This window comes from Alligator mississippiensis, chromosome 2 (assembly GCF_030867095.1).
Source record: "Alligator mississippiensis isolate rAllMis1 chromosome 2, rAllMis1, whole genome shotgun sequence".
Taxonomy (NCBI): domain Eukaryota; kingdom Metazoa; phylum Chordata; order Crocodylia; family Alligatoridae; genus Alligator; species Alligator mississippiensis.
This window is the reverse complement of record NC_081825.1, coordinates 127768262-127787199: the sequence shown is the minus strand read 5'-3', so window position 1 is coordinate 127787199 and position 18938 is coordinate 127768262. Positions and strand designations below refer to the sequence as shown.

The 18938-nt window shown below is 42.3% G+C and overlaps 1 protein-coding gene across 3 annotated transcripts in view; it reads right to left on the bottom strand.

The window, feature by feature from the left end:
- ELOVL6 (ELOVL fatty acid elongase 6) overlaps positions 1-18938 on the bottom strand; it is a 134082-nt gene that overhangs the window by 38798 nt on the left and 76346 nt on the right. For 2 of the 3 annotated variants that reach the window (XM_006264078.4, XM_014598206.3), the window contains exon 2: positions 17886-18017. The exons of the other annotated variant lie outside the window; for it this stretch is intronic. In XM_006264078.4, the coding sequence (XP_006264140.2) occupies positions 17886-18017 (132 nt within the window). The remainder of the gene's footprint in view (positions 1-17885; positions 18018-18938) is intronic. 3 annotated transcript variants of the gene reach the window in all.

Sequence of the window (18938 nt, the reverse complement as noted above, 5' to 3'; positions counted from 1 at the left end):
GTAAAGCGACCAAAACGCTGGCTTGCATCCATAGATGCTTCTCAAGCAAATCCCAGGACGTCATTCTCCCCTTGTACTTGGCCTTAGTGAGGCCACAGCTGGAGTACTGCGTCCAGTTTTGGGCTCCACATTTCAAAAAGGATGTGGAGAAGCTTGAGAGAGTCCAGAGAAGAGCCACGCGCATGGTCAGAGGTCAGGGAAGCAGACCCTACGATGACAGGCTGAGAGCCCTGGGGCTCTTTAGCCTGGAAAAGCGCAGGCTCAGGGGTGATCTGATGGCCACCTATAAGTTTATCAGGGGTGACCACCAGTATCTGGGGGAACGTTTGTTCACCAGAGCGCCCCAAGGGATGACGACTAGGTCGAATGGTCATAAACTACTACAAGACCGTTTCAGGCTGGACATAAGGATGAATTTCTTTACTGTCCGAGCCCCCAAGGTCTGGAACAGCCTGCCACCGGAGGTGGTTCAAGCGCCTTCATTGAACACCTTCAAGAGCAAACTGGATGCTTATCTTGCTGGGATCCTATGACCCCAGCTGACTTCCTGCCCTTTGGGCAGGGGGCTGGACTTAATGATCTTCCGAGGTCCCTTCCAGCCCTAATGTCTATGAAATCTATGATTCCAGGTGATTTCAGTGCAAAATATCTGGTTTTGGCTGCCTCAAAATTCCTCAGCAAACTTTTTTCAACGAATGTATTTTGGTTGTGAATTTTGAAACAAAGAGTAAAGCAAAGCAAGTTCAGAAGATGTAGGATTTTTGCAAATACTTTGCATAGCTCTAATGAAATGTGTCTTGGCAAGTGAATATATATCATACGAAAATAAGCGTATATACATGGCTATTAACAAGGGATTACCATATTTTCTTATACACAACACATAGTTCCCTCCCCCGCCAAAAAAAATCATCTGCTGGAAATAGGGGTGCACGTTTTAGGAAGTAGGGTAACAACAGCTTCTGCTGCACTGAGCTTCTGTGAGGGAAAAACAAAAGTGAAGCTGTATGTGCTACAAAGGGGGCTCCCTAGCTGCTGGCTGTGGATACTTTCCTTTTCTCCTGGTAGTGGATAATGCTGTAAAAGCTGGCAGGCACTACTGGCTGCCCATTCAGTTAAGCTCAAGATGAGAAGAGGGATCAGGAATTTTGACTTAGCCAGCAGCACCTGCAAGTTTGTGCAGCATTAGCCTGCTGCTAAGGGGTTAACAGAGCAGCCACAATGTTGTGTTTTCACACCCCTTAACTGCAACCAGTGTTTTCCCTGGGGAAATACCATACTTCCCAGTACTCTGAAGGAAAGGCCTTTTATTCCTTCATTCTGCCTTTGAAAACCAAGATGCATATCTTGTTTATATGTGAGAAAACATGGTAGTTGCAGAGTGTTTGTAAAAGTGAAAAATGGTATAAAGAATGGAGAGAGTCAAGTTAGCACGGTGAGTAAAGTTCCTCATTTTTCTATCAAATCAGTTATACAAAGTGCCATTTAGGTCACTCAAATTTGTTCAATCCCTCTCTTCCTCCTTTTGTAGCCTGGATACTTTCTCTTCATCCCTGCATTGCAAATAAATGTGATGAAAATGTATGCAATTTAAGTAAGTGAGTTGTATTTCTAGTAATAGCTAAGCTACATGGTACACAGATGAAGAGGAAATAATGAAATGATGATAAGTATATTAAAAAAATTCAGACAGTCCAACTGAAGACTAGCCAGTGATTTGTAATATTATTTAGGCATCTAAGTCCTGTATATAAATAGGCTCCTATATAAATGTGTCTGACTTTTCAGAGGCTATCTGCACATCTCTCTTCCTTGGAAGCTAGTGGTAGCAGTGGATTCTCTAGACCTCTGAAATCCATCATTTTCTTCAGTGCTTGAATATGGCTCCACACACCCAACTTCAAACATCTTAGTTCAGGAATTTAAAAGGAAGTTTCTGAGGAGATGTCGTTATCAAAAGAAAACACGTCTAAAGGTTCAGTTCAATGGGATACTTCAAACCCTCCAGTCCCATTAACAAGAATGGAAAAACAGGGTATTTGGGATACAGTGTCTTAGAATCACAGAATCAGAAAATTAGGGTTGGAAGGGACCTCAGGAGGTCACCTAGTTCAACCGCCTCCTCAAAGCAGGAGCAAACCCAGCTAGATCATCCCAGCCAAAGCTTTATCTAGCCAGGTCTTAAAAACCTCCAAGGACTGTGATTCCACAACCTCTCTGGGTAACCTGTTCCAGTGTTTTACTACCCTCCTTGTGAGAGAGTTTTTCCTAATATCTAACCTAAACTTCATCGGCACCTTTTTTAGGGGGTGCACCACCACATGCACCCCCTATGTGTCGCCCCTGTCTGTCACCACTGAAAACAATCCAGCTCCATCCTCTTCAGAACCTCCCTTCAGGTAATCGAAGGCTGCTATTAAATCCCCTCTCAGTGGGTTCTGCACGAGACAATAACTGTGCAGTAGCCTAATAACACTGTGCTGTAGTGTGCCAGGAGGATCAGGGAAAGTATGGGTCCCTTACTGAATGAGGGAGGCAACCTAGTGACAGAGGATACAAAAGGCTGAAGTGCTCAATGCCTTTTTCACCTCAGTCTTCAGAGGGAAGGTCAACTCCCAGACTACTGCACCTGGCAGCACAGTTTAGGGAGCAGCCAACTGTGGTAAAAGAACAGGTTAGGGACTATTTAGAAAAGCTAAATATGTACAAGTCCATGGGGTTAGATGGGATGCACCCAAGGGTGTTAGGGAAGTTGGCTGATGTGATTGTGGAACCGTTAGCCAACATCTTTGAAAATTCATGGTGATCAAGAGAGGTCCTGAGTGATTGGAAAAGAGCAAATATAGTGCCCACATTTAAGAAAGGGAAAAAGGAGGATACAGGGAGCTATAGACTGGTCAGCTTCACCTCAGTCCCTGGAAAAATCATGGAGCAGATCCTCAAGGGATCCATTTCTAAGCATTTGGAGGAGATTAGGAACAGTCAGCATAGATTCACCAAGGCCAAGTCATGCTGGACCAACTTGATTGCCTTCTATGATAAGATGACTGGCTCTGTACATGCAGGGAGAACAGTGGATGCAATATACCTTGACTTTAGAAAGGCTTTTGATGTGGTCTCCCACAACATTCTCACAGGCAAGCTAAGAAAGTAAAGGTTGGATGAATGGACTATTGGTGGATAGAAAACTGGCTGGATCATCGAGCTCAGAGTGTAGTAATCAAGTAGTGGGCCTGGCTTTGTTCAGTATCTTCATCAATGACCTGGAAAATGGGATGGAGCGTACCCTTGGCAAGTTTGCAGATGACACCAAGCTGGGAGGAGTAATCAATCAATACACTGGAGGATGGGTAGGGTTAGGATTCAGAGACCCAGACAAATTAGTTGACTGGACCAAAAGAAATCTCACGAGGTTCAATAAGGACAAGTCTTGCGCTTAGGACAGAACAATCCCATGCACCGGTACAGGCTCAGGGCTAACTGGCTGGCAGCAGCTCTGTAGAAAAGGACCTGGGATTACAGTGGACAATAAGCTGAATATGAGCCAGCAGTGTGCCCTTGTTGTCAAGAAGGCTAATGACATGCTGGGCTGCATTGCTAGGTGTGTTGCCATCAAGTCAAGGAAAGTGACAGCCTAATAACACTGTCCCTGATCCTCCTTTTCTTACTCACAACTTGTAGAAACCCTTCTTGTTTCCCTCCACATCTCTTTCTAGCTGCAAATCCAACTGTGCTTTGGCCTGCCTGACTTCATCCCTGCATGCCCGAGCAATACTCTTATACTTCTCCCTAGTTGTCTAAATTTCCACTTCTTATACGCTACCTTCTTGTGATTTAGCTTATTGAAGAGTTCCCTGCTAAGCCAACTTAGTTTTCTGTTATACTTGCTACTCTTCCTGCACATCAGGACAGTTTGTTCCTGCACTCTTGATAAGGTTTCTTTAAAGTACAGCCAGCTCTCCTGCACTCCTCTCCCCCTCAGACTGACTTTCCAGGGGATCCTGCCCTTGAACTAGTTGAAATCTGCTTTTCTGAAGTCCAGGGTCCTTACACTGTTGCTCTCCTTCTTTCCTTTCCTCAGGATCCTAAACTCAATCATCTTGTGGTCACTGCTGCCCAAGTTGCCATCTACTACTACATTCCCCACCAATTCTTCCCTGTTGGTGAGCAGCAGGTCAAGAAGAGCACTGCCCCTAATTGGCCATTCCAACATTTGCACCAGGAAGCTGTCCCCAGCACTTTCTAAAAACTTCCTGGATTGCCTGTACGCTGCTGTATTGCCCTCCCAGCAGATGTCAGAGTGCTTACATTTCCTCCAGGTCGCCCACTTCCTGGACCGGAGAGGTTGCTTGACCAAAATGACATGACAACCTGTGGCATTGGCATGTACAGGGCCCAGGTAGTCAGTCCTGTGTCTTAAGTAAACCCTCATCTAGGTTATTTTCTTCAATATTTTCTGATAACTCAGAGTCATACCATGCCAACAAAGAGCCAACTGCCAGACTGCAAACATGCTGCTCCTTACTTCTAGTCAACAATTCCCTATTTTATAGCACTCTTTGTTTCAGAAAGCTTTTGCTGACTGACTCTTGTGTTACCAGGGTCTGAGAACATCAAGCTTAATTTATTCCTCCAAATTACAAGAGATGTTATTAAGCATATACAAACAACAGAATCTCCAACTGGGTCTAAATGGTGAAGATCAATGACTACTGTCTTCTGGTGATTTTAATCACATTAATGCTGCAGTAGATTAAAAACTATCCTCCTCTCTTCACTAACGTGGCAAGTTTCAACAGCTCTTTCATTTGCTGGAACTATCACTTAGAAATTCTATTTGTGTTTACATGAAAATGATAGCTACTTTTTCTTTCAGTCTGTCCTTTCAAAGTCAAAGTTCCCTGTCAAGAAAACATAATTTGATGTCCCAAACTTTCCACTTTTATGATGGAGATTAGCTATTTTGGTCTAGCATTCCAATAACCCAAGAGAGTAAAGTATGCCAGCAATCTATACATTAAAGCTTAATGACCACTTAATGAAAAGAAAACACCACTTACATACATTAAATTCTTGCTAATTCTTTTCGCCAGATAGGATTCATTGGTTGAAACAGAATGTGGTTTCAGGTACATATAGGAAATAAGGGACCATCAAAGTGGTTATACAAAGCCTGTCAATGTCTGGCTAGCCCCAATTATGCTGGACACCAATTTTAGTCAGCTCTCTCTCTAGAGATAGAAAAGACAACATCATTTGCTTATCAAGACATCATCTTAATGGTATACTATTGAGCTATAATTAACTGGCTGGCTCAATTTCTGACTTTTAGGTGGCAGGATCTTAATTGATTTGCTCAAGAAATACTGTTCCTTCATTTTACAAATAAAAACTCACCATTCCAACCAACAAATAATATAGCTTAATAATATATAGTTTATAGACTACGCTGACTGTGATGATTCCCAAGTTTGCTTTTGCTGTTCACATGGTAAGACATTATTTTATCAAAAAACAGATATAGGAAAACTAAACCATGATAAGAAGTTTGGACTCTGGCTAAATTACAAACCAAAAAAATATTCAATTTTCAGGCTAAAACTCTCTATTTGGTAAGAAATCTCAGAATAATTAAGGAATCCACTTAAGGATTTCTGAAGTAGCCCAGGAGACGTTCATAAGCTCTTGTGTAACTCTAAAGTAATCCTTAATGGGTGCTTCAGGGGCATATGCCCCTGTTCACTGTGTTATTAGTAAAACTATTCTTGGCACCCCACACTATCTCAAAATTCAGAATAAGTATATTCCTGTGATCTGAACAGTAATCCAAAAAGTGGCATGTCTATTTTTGTGGGATAACTTTAAGATTCTTAAAGGATCAAATGCATCAGGTTGGTATAGTTACTGAAGTATGTACCATTGGAATGTATGTATTAAAGAGTTTTAAACTATCCTGGGAAAATAATGCAAATAAGTAATAAAGTAAAAGATTTAGCAGTGAATTATGTCAACCCAGCTGGACTAGTGATTGTTAAAACTGTAAAAGAGTCAGTTAACAAATTAAGCCAAATCAAAGTTGCAAGGAAAGATTAGCATTTGACGGACTAAAGGCGGCTTACAGGAGATAAAAGTTGTCCTACAGCTATAATGAACTGCTCAAATCCATGTATTTAAAGGCAATTACAGGACTGGTCACAGTTTCTTTCTTAATTTTCAGTCAGTTCTTACTTTGGCAAAACTGTGGACTTCTGTAGAAGTCCAGGTTTCAGGATTTGGCAATAAATACATTTTGTGATCTAATAGCAAGCGAGGGCAAATGCTGAATGAAACTTTGAAGATACAGCCAGTCTAGCTGCTCTTCCAAATAGACTTGTCACCGACATAGATACTTTCTGCTGCTGTTCCTCTTCTGCTAAAGGTTGTTTAACAACTTCCTTTAGGAAACAATTGTTGGGTTTGATGGAGAATAAAAACAGGTTAGCAGTTGTCAGCATTTTATTGCGGTTTTATCCAACCAGAATTATCTTTTGAGACTATATTCAGCAGAAAAAGCCATGCAGATCTCTGTTCCAAAGAAGGACCTTTCCCTTCGATCTGCACCTGGAGAAGATTTACTTGACAGAATAACATAGCATAAACTGCATAAAAAAGGTGGTAAAATGGAGCAGTATCTCCATAGAGAGATAAATGGGATGGCTGTTTTCTTTTGAATTAGTTCCATTCATACAGGTGCAATTCTGATAATGTTATTCATGCTGACTAGTTACTTACACGTACTTACAAGACTTCAGTAGGGCTATCTACTGAGTAAGGCTATGGGCACACATACTGTGGGATGAGTTAGTTTGTGAATTTGCAGTGTGTTTAGCCTGTGGTAACCGTCCATGTGTATGTTCTTACTCCTCAGCAAATGAAGGGGTGGGGGAGCTGGGACGGAAAGACACATGCAATGAAGGTGGTTAATAAAAAATTATTAGACTATAGCCCTCTCTCTTTTTATGTGGATAAAACATTTTAAAATGTATTTGAGGAATTAGAAAAATATCCTGCCTGGTAAAAGCTGTGCTAATATCCAAGGCACTAATTCAAAATCAGTTTGCCACTTGATTTGATTTTCTGTGTGCAGACAGTTTCATATGTTGGTCAGCTTGGATGTGTGGCTTATATTAGCCTGTTGTACCTTATGGTATAAATCAAAGAGAGGAAGAGATGCAGAATATGATGCATTTTAATGCTCTCACCGAGTCTGAGGGCAGGATTAGGGCTAAATTCTCCTATGAAACAATGGGGGTGGGGTGGGGAACAGGTTACCACTGAAAAAACGTTTGATTATAAAAGCTTTCAGGCAGCACAACTCATAGTAGTTGTTGGAAACTGACAATGAAACTGGAAACTGCCACTTTTGCAAAACTATGATTTACTTTGCTCAGCACTGGTGAGGCCACAGCTGGAGTACTGCATCCAGTTCTGGGTGCCACTTTTCAGGAAGGATGTGGAGAAGCTTGAGAGAGTCCAGAGAAGAGCCACTTGTATGATTAGAGGCCTGAAGAACAAGCCATATGAGGAAAGGCTGACAGATATGGGACTATTCAGCCTAGAAAAGAGAAGTTTTTGTAAACTGCCATCAATCCCCCTGAAGATATCAGGGGAGAGCATCAGGGGCCAGGTGAACAACTATTCACCAAAGCCCCAGGGGAAAACCAGGAACAATGGTCATAAACTCCTAGAAGAAGGTTTCAGACTGGATATCAGGAAAAACTTTCTTCGTGGTTCATGTGACCAGATTCTGGAACAGACTCCCAGTGAGGGTGGTGCAGGCACCTACCCTTCAAAAGAGACTGGACGCACACTTCACTGGGGTTATTTGACCCCAGCAGTCTTTCCTCCCCAGAGCAGCAGGGCTGGACCCAATGATCTCTTGAGGTCCCCCTCAATCCTAAACTTCTGTGAATTTCTAGGGCCTGACTGTTCTCTCAGTGAGACAGCTATAAATCTGAAGTAACCCTATTGGGCTTAATGGAGATACACAACAAAAATACCTGGGTGCATGAGGAAGAATCAGGCCCTTGACATAAAAGTACAACTTTTGATCTAGGTCCTAATCTAAACACTTATAATAACAATTCCATCTCTTCACTTGTGAAATAAACCATGCCTGTACTAGGTAATAAAACTATATAGGATCAGCGGTGTCAGGATGTGATGAACAGCTAATTTTGTTACATGACATGAATCCTGTCCATAATGGTACAGACAGAAATATGTGAATGGGATTCTTTTATTAGCTAAAAATAAATGAGGTGCTGTGCCCTTGATGTTAGATATTAGTCTTGTTTTCCAGTGGTTCTAGTTTTCTCTGTTTAAAAAATCACACATTTTCTGATAAAAATCCAAAATATTCTGATTAAAGCCCCCAAAATCCATGTTTTTCCATTATTAAAATGAAATGTCACTATATATAAATGTGTATCAGTTGAACACAATGTTTTATTGATATATTTACAATTTTAAAGCAATTTGGAAGTTTACTAGTGCCTCAATCATTGTAATAAAAAATGTATTTAAAATAAATTTTGCGGGCTTGTGCTCCCAACCCTGCTGCCCTCCCCCTGGGGCAGCCCAGCAGTTAGGATCCACACAGGAGGGCAGAGTGGTGTGGGCAGAGTTGGTGCTGCTGTTGGGAGACCCAAGCCAGCTGTGCCAGCTGTGCTGGCATGGCAAAGTGCCCCCTGCCCACACAGCAGCAGCAGGGGTAGGATGGCGAGGAGTTGTGGCCCTTGTTGCTGCCAAGTAGGCAGAGGGCACCTCACCATTGCGGTGCAGCTGGCACAGGGCTCCTGGCAGCAGCACCAAGCCTGCCTGCCCCATTCTGCCCTCCTACACCAGGTCCTGCCTGCTGGGCCCTGGAGGCCCCAAGGTGGGGACAGCAGTACAGGGTATTGCAAGCCTGCAGCAGGCAGCCCGCATCTGCCTCTTCCCCGTGCATAAATCTGGGGGGCATGTGCCCCGCCATACCTGCCTCCACAGGAGCATGAGCAACAGTGTGAAGCCAGCCTCCCTGCCACCCCACGAATGAGCTACCCATGGCTCTGTCCTGCTCTCTGGCTGGGCCCTGAATTCCTGCCCCAGCCCTTGGCCCCACACATTGCCCTGGCAGGGCGGCGCCCCCAGTCTTCCCCTCTCCCTCCTTCACTGTGGGGGCCTCAACCATGGAGTCCTCAATCTGCACCTCCCATAGAATTACTTGTAGGAGCTGCACAAGCATGTGGTGCCCCCTGCCTGATCGCCCTACTCCTGCTACCCCCAGCCTCAAGCAGCCCCTTGCAGTCTGGAACTCCACCAGCCTGCAAGGGGAAACCTGTCGTTTCTGTGATTTATGATTTCGTCCTTTAAAGGAGAAAATCCATGTTTTTCTCCTTTAAAGGAGAAAAGCCATGTTTTTTCTGCATTTTCCCACAGCAAACAGAAAAACTGGATCCCTGATCATGTCTTCTAGTCTCTACTTTAATAATATAATTAATCATCTCAAAACTTGTTTTCTCTTGCCAACCAGTATCTGTTTTTCAATTTGTATCTTGATCTTACATAGCACTATTTCTATTGGGATTACAATCCAGCTGTCACTACTAAAATCCTTCTTAATTTATGTCTTACTGCTTAGTTTCCCATTGTCTCTTATTTCATAAAGAGGGATGAATTTAAAATTCAAACTATTCAGTCTTTTTCACTCTGGGCAGTTCTAGAATACGTTAATGTACAGTTTTGTTAAGGATATAAATGGCAGAAGTAATACGCGATGGCAAAAGTGAAGTTCCAACTGGAAAAGACGTATTTGTAGAGAAGTATTGTACCCACAATAAAATAAACAGTATATTACAACAGTTTCTCAAGAGAAAAAAATAGTAATTTTTCTAATGAGGTTTGTATATATTGTGCCTTAAATGCAAATTAGGTTATTTATAGCAGGGGTTTTCAATGTTTTTTAACAAGTGTACCCCTTTTGCCTCAAAGTTTCAGCTTATGTACTGCTTTATATTTTTTTAATTGTTTTTAAGTGGTGGGGGGGAGGGGGGGAGGGGTGTGCATATTGAGGCCCCCATGGTGAGGAGAGGCTAGGGCTAGGGCTGGGCAGGGGCAGGCATTGCACAACTGGGACAGAGAGTGGGACAGAGCTGTGAGAGCAGCTTGTCTGGGCATGTAGAGTGGGGGGGTCGGCTTCTGGCACTGTGCACACCCAGCGTGCGCAACAGCGTGAAGCCAGCCTCCCGGCCACCCCCCAAGGACCCTGGGGCCGTCTCTCCCCCCCACCTCCCTGGGTAAGAGGGTGAAGCGTGGGAAGGCACCAGGGGAGATGCTGCCGCTGTGCCCTGGGTGTGCTTGGTCCCTGCCTGCCTGTCCGCGTGTACCCCCTAAGACCTTTCTAAGTACCCCTGGAGATACATGCACCCCTGGCTGACAGCCCCTGATTTGTAGGATAGTTGCCTCCCAAAGCTACATTAATATTGCTGCACATGCTGCTTACCAGCAGCCATGCTAGATATTAATGGTACTACTTTTGGTAAACTTATTCTCAGAAGCACCACTTGTAGAAGGTACCCTCAGGATTTACCATCTATTGCCTTAAGTCACTTAGGTCTTGTCTTTACAGTAATACTTTGCTGCTTTAGGATGGAAGAGTTCCATGGTGATGGCCATGACTTTATTACTAGAGTAGACAAGGCCAAGTTATTTTTAACATTGTGGGTGCATCTACACCAGACATTTACTGTGGAGTTGCCTAATTAGCTCCGCAGTAAACATCTTGCCTTCTTTACGTGTGGCCCTATTAAGTCGCATGAAACCAATGAACTCTGAAACAGGTTAGTACTTGTAAACACAAGTACTAACCTGCTGTGCAGTTTTTCATGTGCAGCAATGCATGTGTAGATACTGCTCCAGCCAGCCCCTCTTCAGCATGTTGAGCCAGGTCAGAGCAGTCCCCTTGGACTATTGCTAGCCATGGCTGCTCTGACTCCCTGGTCCCTGCCAGCCAGGGCTGCTCTGACCTGGCTCAATATGCTGCAGCCCTGGGCACAGAAGTAAGTACAGTGCCTGGGAGCAATAAAGTCTGGTGCAATATGCACCAGAGTTATCTCTGGCACCACGTTAGCACAACGTTATGGCATATTGGCACTGCTTCTATGTTATATCTGAGAGTACTTCCCCGAAGAACATGCCTCTCAGTAGCTCCCTCTTCACATGTTTCAAGTTCTGGAAACGAGGCAATATAACCACTTTTAGAGTGTTATTGAGTGGATGTACCAGCATGACACTTCAGCTCTTTCTTTTAGATGTGTGTATCAGAATGAATTCAATGACACTCTAAGAAGGATTCATTGCTTCACTCTCAGCATTTGATATGCTGGAAGCAGGAGTGTATAGGTAGGCTATGCTTCACTGCAGTATTCCTGAATATGTCACAGAAGTGGTATAGAGATGCCCTTAATGCCATTAGATGCAGCTGTGTCACTGCTTCTTGTGTGGGCAAAACTTTAAAGAGGGAGGTCAAAGGAAAATGATGCCATGCTATTGCACATAAATAGTCTGAAGGGCCTATGAAAATGGATTACAATAATCCAGCTGGGATGTAATAAAAACATGAATTAGTAACTTCATATCCTTCTGTGAGAGCCTTGATCACAGCTTTGCTGTGTTCTAGAAATGTCAGCATGAAGGTTTTGATCTACTGTAGCTAAAAAAAGAAGGTCAATATCAAGAATAACCCTAACTTTATTTTGGAAGCAGGATGTAAAGTAAAAGAACTTTTAATTCAGGTTGGCTGTGATATTGTTTCTCTGAATTTAACCCCAGTTAAATTTACGTTCAAACATATGGGACTAAAAACCACTTGACAGTGTAGGTAAACAGCAATTGTTTCCTTAGGGTCACATGTAAATGGAAAAATAAACTTCTTTGTCAGCATTATAACCGTGATGAAGATGATTAATTGATAGTCACAGGGTGCGTCTACACAAGATGCTAATTGCACAGTAGCCTAATAACACTGCACAGTGGTGTGCTGGCCAAAAACCAAGCTACTATGCTACTGCATAGTAACAATGGTGCGTGCAGTAACTATGGCGCATTACTGAATGTGCAGACACGCGCACAGTGTAGCTGAAATTATGCTCCTAAACAAGGGGAAATATTAGAAGCATATTGACATGGAACAGCATGGATTAAAAAATTAAGTGAGAATTAAACTCAAGTACAGTGTACCCAGTTGAATAAAATAAAACTGAAATCGTCTTTGTACTTACAAGTTACTTCTAAGTTTCTTGTTGCAACTGATCAATAGACTTATTAAGAAAAATATCCTACAACCTTAGAAAGACTTGAAAAATGTTTTCACAATTTTTTCAAATTAAAAAAATATTTTGTGCAGTTTTTCTACTGTAAAACTGTTTTTCTATAAAAACATCTGAGATATATGATTGAATTCTGACAACACTTCAACAGAAATATTAAGTTTGATGCTGATACTGATAATTTACCCTTGAGCAAATTCATGAAGTCATAGTGTGTGTTATGGTTGATAAAGATGGCTATTTTTGTATTGTAAATTTTAATGATCTTGGCAAGAAAAAGCATACTGGACACAAATTGGAGACTTGCCAAGTCATTGGCAGACAGTAGCTTTTTTGGAGACATAGCTAGGTTGGATTTTGATGAGTTAAAGGGTGTGGTAGTAACTTGCTAAGTATGTGCTCTTGGTCAGTTGTCATGGAGCATCTGATGTGCAGAGAAGTCCCACCTCCTTTTACACTTCTGTAAGCTGTTCCTTTGCCTATACCTTTGTGCAGCCTCAGTAGTGTTAGATACTGTTTCTGTTATACTCAGGCAGCTATATTGGTAGGATTGATAGAAGAGACAGAGAACAAAAAATTGTTTGAAAAATCATTTACTGAAACTGATTACTGAAGACTAACCTTTCAGATTTTCCTTATGCAGCAGAGTCGCTTTATAACAGATACACCCATGGATTCTTAAGTGTGGTAAAGTTATAGTAAAGGTAACATAACAAAAAGAAAACCTAAGGAGAAATTTCATATAGAGATAAGAGCATTTCCCTAAAGCATACATGAGTCTGCATGTTCAATAATAATATAAAATTCCTTCCAACTGCATCTTTGTAGTTTTCAGGGGACACATTTCCTTCAAGCTAAGCAGTGCTGCCTACAAGATGCTTTTGATTTGGGAATACAGTAAAATTCCAGCAATTACAAAAGTTAAGAGCAGTCATCCAGGGCACCCATACATGTGCTGGATGTCTGCTCCGTCTCATGCTAATTAGACTTGATTAATCAAGTCTGCTGGAGCATGCTCATTAGCATGCTCCAGCAGCCTTCACATCATGTATATTAGCATCCCCATGCTTCAAAATAGTGACGGGGTGCTTCAGCTTGTTGAACAAGCTTTAGTTAAACCACCCTCACCACCATTTTGAAGCACGGGATCATGAATACACATGATGCTGTGGGAGTTTTAATTAGAGCGGCCCTTGGAGCTGCCCTAATTAGAGCACCCCCCACAGAGCACGTGTAAAGACACCCCCAAAGCCTAGACATTTGGATAAAAGATTCAGTAAGGATGGAAGAGATTGTCCCTAAAGATGGAACTGGAAATTGTGCATCCAGAAATAGAAGAACTCTCTATTTGCATTTTGATATCATATTAATGGTTAGTATAGTATTAATGGCTTCTCTCACTGTGAACTGATGAAATTTTGCTTTCTATTCTTTTGGGTCAGTAGAGTAACAAGGAAGCTTGGGAAGCCTTGTGCTCAATATCATTGTTTCATTTTATTATTGTAAGATGCTGAACCTCTTCTCTGTTCATTCCATACAGTGCAAATGCACTTAGGATGCTCTATAAAGAAAGGGGGGAAACTCCTTTGCCTTCATGGGCCAGACGAGTCCATGGGCCAGATGAATAGTATGGGGCCAGTCCTGTGGCCCAGATCTGGCCCATGGACTGCCCTTCCTCCCAGCATGCTGGATCCAGTATATGTGGCATTTGCTCCAGCCGATCCAGGACCCATGCTGCATGCAGTTTGTGTCCTGGCTTGGCTGGGGCAGCTGCCATGTGTAATGCAGGTCCTGGATTGGCTGGAGCAGACACTGCAGGCAACATGGGGCCCAAAGCAGGTGCTCTGTATCGTACAGTCCTGAAGGAGGTACTGCATGTGGCACGTGTCCCAGACTGGCCAGGGTGGACTATGTGTATGGTACAGTCTGGTACTGGCCAGGGTAAGCATTGTGTGCAGCATGGGTCCTGGATCAGCTGGAGCAAGTGGTGCATATGGTACAGTTGTAGAGTGGATGCTGTATGCAGCATATGTTCCAGACCAGGTAGAGTGCCTACCACATGTGGAGCATATCCCAGGCTAGCCAGAGCAGGTACCATGTGCAGCACAAATCCTGGACCAGCTGGAGGGGAACCACTGCATGCTGCAGGTGTCCCAGAATGGCTGAAGCAGGAGCCACATGTAGCTCACATCCCAGGCCCTGTGATTGGGGATGGTCCAGCATATGCCATGGGCTGTCTATGGGTCAAATCAAGACCCAAGGGCAGCACTGGGGCCCAGATGAATGGGCTCCATGGACTGGACTCAACTGGTGGGTAGTATCTTTGACACACCTGTTTTAAAGCCAGGCCCAGAGAAGGATGCCAACAGTATCCTATAAAGACAGAAGACTAGTCCTTTGATGCTAAATTTATTCATACAGGTGTATGGTAGTGCTAAAAAGGATATTTAGTTCTAGGTCTTGGGTGCACTTGACATAATTTAAAAATGCATCCTTTCTAAATGCTTCCATGCTGTTTAAACTTTATTTATGATTACTTGCCATCCCCCTGCTGTCATTTCCAAACACAAGGGGAACAGAGTGAGTTTTGCAATGTCATTGGGATTGGGGTATTTAGACCAAATGAGGGACACATTCCAAAGCTATGTGTCCCCTCACAAATAATTAGGCTGACTATATGGAAAACCCAGAAATCCAGGACATAATCTGGGAAATCCAGGACACTGCCCTGCCCCAGCACTCTCACAAGGTGCTCTACGCCACTCCACCTCCCAGCCAAACTGTGCCTCACATCCTTGCGTTTCTAAGATGCCCATTATAATTCCCAACAGCTGACCGGGACCAACCTCTGAAATCCAGGACTGTCCAGGCTAAAATGGGCATACAACCTTCCTACAAATAATGCCCTAAGAGCAACCACCTCTTGTTTACACCAGTGGAGCTTCAGCTCAAGTGTCTCAGCTGATTACTACAGGGAGAATAGAGGTTACTCAGATAGTCATTTGGAGCTTTAAAAGTGAAATCTCATACCTTAAACATCACGAGGAAATATATGGACAGCTGAACAGATCCTAGATTAGTAGTTCAGTATGCCTGTGTCAAGAAAAATCCACTTGACAAGTGGGCCAATGTAATCTGCCCTAGTTCCAGGTTCTGGGTGTTTTATCTTCATGTAAACAGCATTCACTAACTGCAAAGTATATTTCTGCCCTTTTTAGTGGAGAATCTTATTTAGAAAAAAGTCTAGAAAAGTAGCATCTAGTGATAAGCTCTAGACATTTGTTTCAAGACATGTCATCCATGAGCTCATCTGCACTGAACATGATTTTCCAAGACACAGTGATGAAATTAGATGGTGCTTTCTCATTTGAGAATTAAAGTAACTACATAAGGACTCAAGTGGCTACATTTTATCAGAAACATAATTATAACTGATACTTATTCTGGGATCCATCAGGACAGAAATCACTTTATAAACTGATCTGCGCATTAAATACCATCTAGGAGTCATTTTAACAGTCACTGAAATTCAGCCACTTGTGGGATGGACAATGGCAATTGTTAACAGGTGCCTGAGAGCATTATGTAACAAAGTAATTGAAGAATATAATGCTAATTGAAACTGTGGGTAAATCATGAATAACCAGAATGTTAGAACTTATATCTGAATTTAGTTGGGATATTCAAGCCTAGTTTTTGAATGTGGTGGTTAACATGTTCTAAAGCTCTAGCACAGACAATGAAAGATGTACTTTACCACATCCTAGTTGGATGTGTCAACTTATCTTGGTTAGGACGGCTGTGTCAAAATGTGTTGCTGTGCTAAAACATTTTTATAAACAAAACAAAACAAAACAAAACAAAACAAACACTTTTATCTCAGTTGATACAAACTCTCAGACTAAAAGTTCCAGTGCCGTGAAATAACGTTTAAGCTATCCATTTGTGTTCAACTCGCAAACCTCCTTTGTGGGCTTGTGAACTGATTATAATCAGTAGACCATGGAGGTACTGTAATTTTAGAAAACAATGGAGCTATCAGTGTCATCTGATACTGGTTTACAAATTGTTTCCATGTTGCAAAGCTAACTATAGCTCATCTTCCGTGTAAACACTGAAAAACAAGGTGCCATGATTTTTATCGTCCTCGCTTTTGGTTGACAGTGGCTTGCAAGTTGAATCAGTATTGTGTGCTGGTAAAGGTATTATTAAAAATTTCTGTTCATATATAATGGGGTGGTCTGTCCCTTTAAGAAGGGGCAGCCAGCCCTACTTAGGGCAAAGATGTTGGCCTTCTGATAATGAGGGAGTATCCCATTAGAAACTTAAAACCCCAGAAGGGAGATATGGAAAGAGGCAAACTATGAAGGAACAGTTGGCAAGGAGAAAGAAAACAAGATGAAAGCTGAACAGATTGTGGCCTGGAGGGGTCAGGCTGCTGTGCTGGGGCCAGAGACAAAGGTCTTTTCTCCTAGTGCCCACAGCATAGAAGAAGGGTTTTGTTTTATTTGTTCACTTGTTTGGGACTTAAAGGCTGTATTTCTGTTTGGGAGGACAGGCTGAGTAGCTGCTCCTCAAGCAAAACCCTCCTGTGGAAGTCAATAGGCTAGACCAGTGGTGCTCAACCATTTTCCCTGGTGGGCTGTATGGGCAGTGCCTGGTCCAACCTGGCTCTGACCAGGTGAGTGAGGAGTAAAGTTTGGGAATTTGGTAGGGAGGAGGATGGACATATAAATGGCCAGTGCTCCCCTGCTATCAAATTTTCCAACCCGTGGGGAGCACTGTAGGGCAGATGCAATGGCTCTGCAGGCTGCATTTGGCCTGCAGGCCAGAGGTTGAGTACCCCTGGGCTAGACAACCCATTTATATCAGACACATGTGTATCTTTAATTACATGAAGGACTAAGTAGAATCTGGATCAGTCAGACTTGCTGTTTAATCCAATAGCTGCCTGCATCTGTTTTTGCTAAACTCAGTGAGAACACTGCCTGGACTTGAAAAGGTCAACATCATGCTGTATTATACTAAAAAAAACCCCCTTATTCCTGCATTTTGGTATAACTCAAGGGACAAATTCTGATCCTGAGAATTACACTAGTATTACACCAATATAATTCAACTGACATCAAAGAAGCTGGCCCAGATTTACATCCCTGTAATAGAGTTCAAAATTATGGTTAAGTATTCCACTTATACCACTACAGAATTATAATACTAAATACAAATGAGAACATGTCTAACATCATAATTAGTTTACTTCATTTTGTAGCTTGCATCATTAGGAAAGTTTGTCAGGATAATATAATATAGTTTTCTCATTTACTCACTTGACTTCCCACTTTGCTTTTGACTACCGACAACTGAAGAGATTGATTATTATATTCCATCCTCTTAAGATGTTTATGTTTGGAGCATATAACTAAGGAAATTTTAATTCAGATAGAGCTTTTTGTTGTCCTGCTTCTTCTTGTGGCTTTATATTCTTAACCCTCTTAGTAAAGCAACGCAAACAGTTAGTTGCCATTAAGAATTGCCTACCTGAAAACTGCAAGGCTCAGGGACCAGAGCACTAGTGGTTTCCTCAGTTCAAATTTTGCTCGTTTATTCATAAGGTGCCGACCACCAAATATAAAGGCAGCATACAAAGCTGAAAACAGGAATGATTTCTTCCTGTAAAAAACAAATTAACCCAGATTTAATTATTACTCATCAGTTACACACAGCAGGGTCACATCTTTGCATAATTGCCAAGAACTTGTCACTTTTCCTGCTAAAAATGAGACAAATGCCATTTGAATGTACTTCTGCCACTAATTAAAACTTCTGAATAAACAAACATACATGAAAATAGGTCCAGGTCCTGAAGTTCTTCCTTGAAGCAAAATGACTTGATCCAAATTTTCCTTTTATGAATACTTCAGGACATGGCTCATCTTGCATATAACTGCCCTCTCTTCCTTCACCAAGCAAATTATTTCCTTTAGTGAAGGAAACATAGATGAGGCGTACCCCCTTGGTTCTTTGCCTATGTGCATTAACAGCAACACTCAGTTCTTTTGAGTATCAACTGACTAGGGTGCATGGATTGTTCAACAGATCCAAAAAACAACTGACTGCATGCATATTTCTTGCTCAACGTGCACTTGTTTGAAATTGCTTGCACAGAGGAGAACATGAATAGACACCACATGTGAAGAGACACACAAGCTAGCTGGACACCAATACTTCTATTATTCAGTGAGCTGTTTGTTTGGGCTTGTTCTAGGGTTGCAATCTTGGTGCACAGTAAGGAAGTCTGCAGGTGCATATATGATTTGCTAATCAACTGAACTACAAATGTGCTACAGCAAGCACCATTTTTAAAATGCTAGTGATGCTGGATCAAGGTGCTTCATAGAATCATAAAAGAATTCAGGTTGGAAGGGATCCGAGAAGGTCATCTAGTCCAATCCCCTGCTCAAATTCGGACCATCCCCAATGAAACTATCCCAGCCAAGGCTTTGTCTACCCAGGTCTTAAAAACCTCCAGAGATGGAGATTCAACAACCTCTCTGGGTAACCTGTTCTAGTGCTTTACTATCCTCCTAGCAG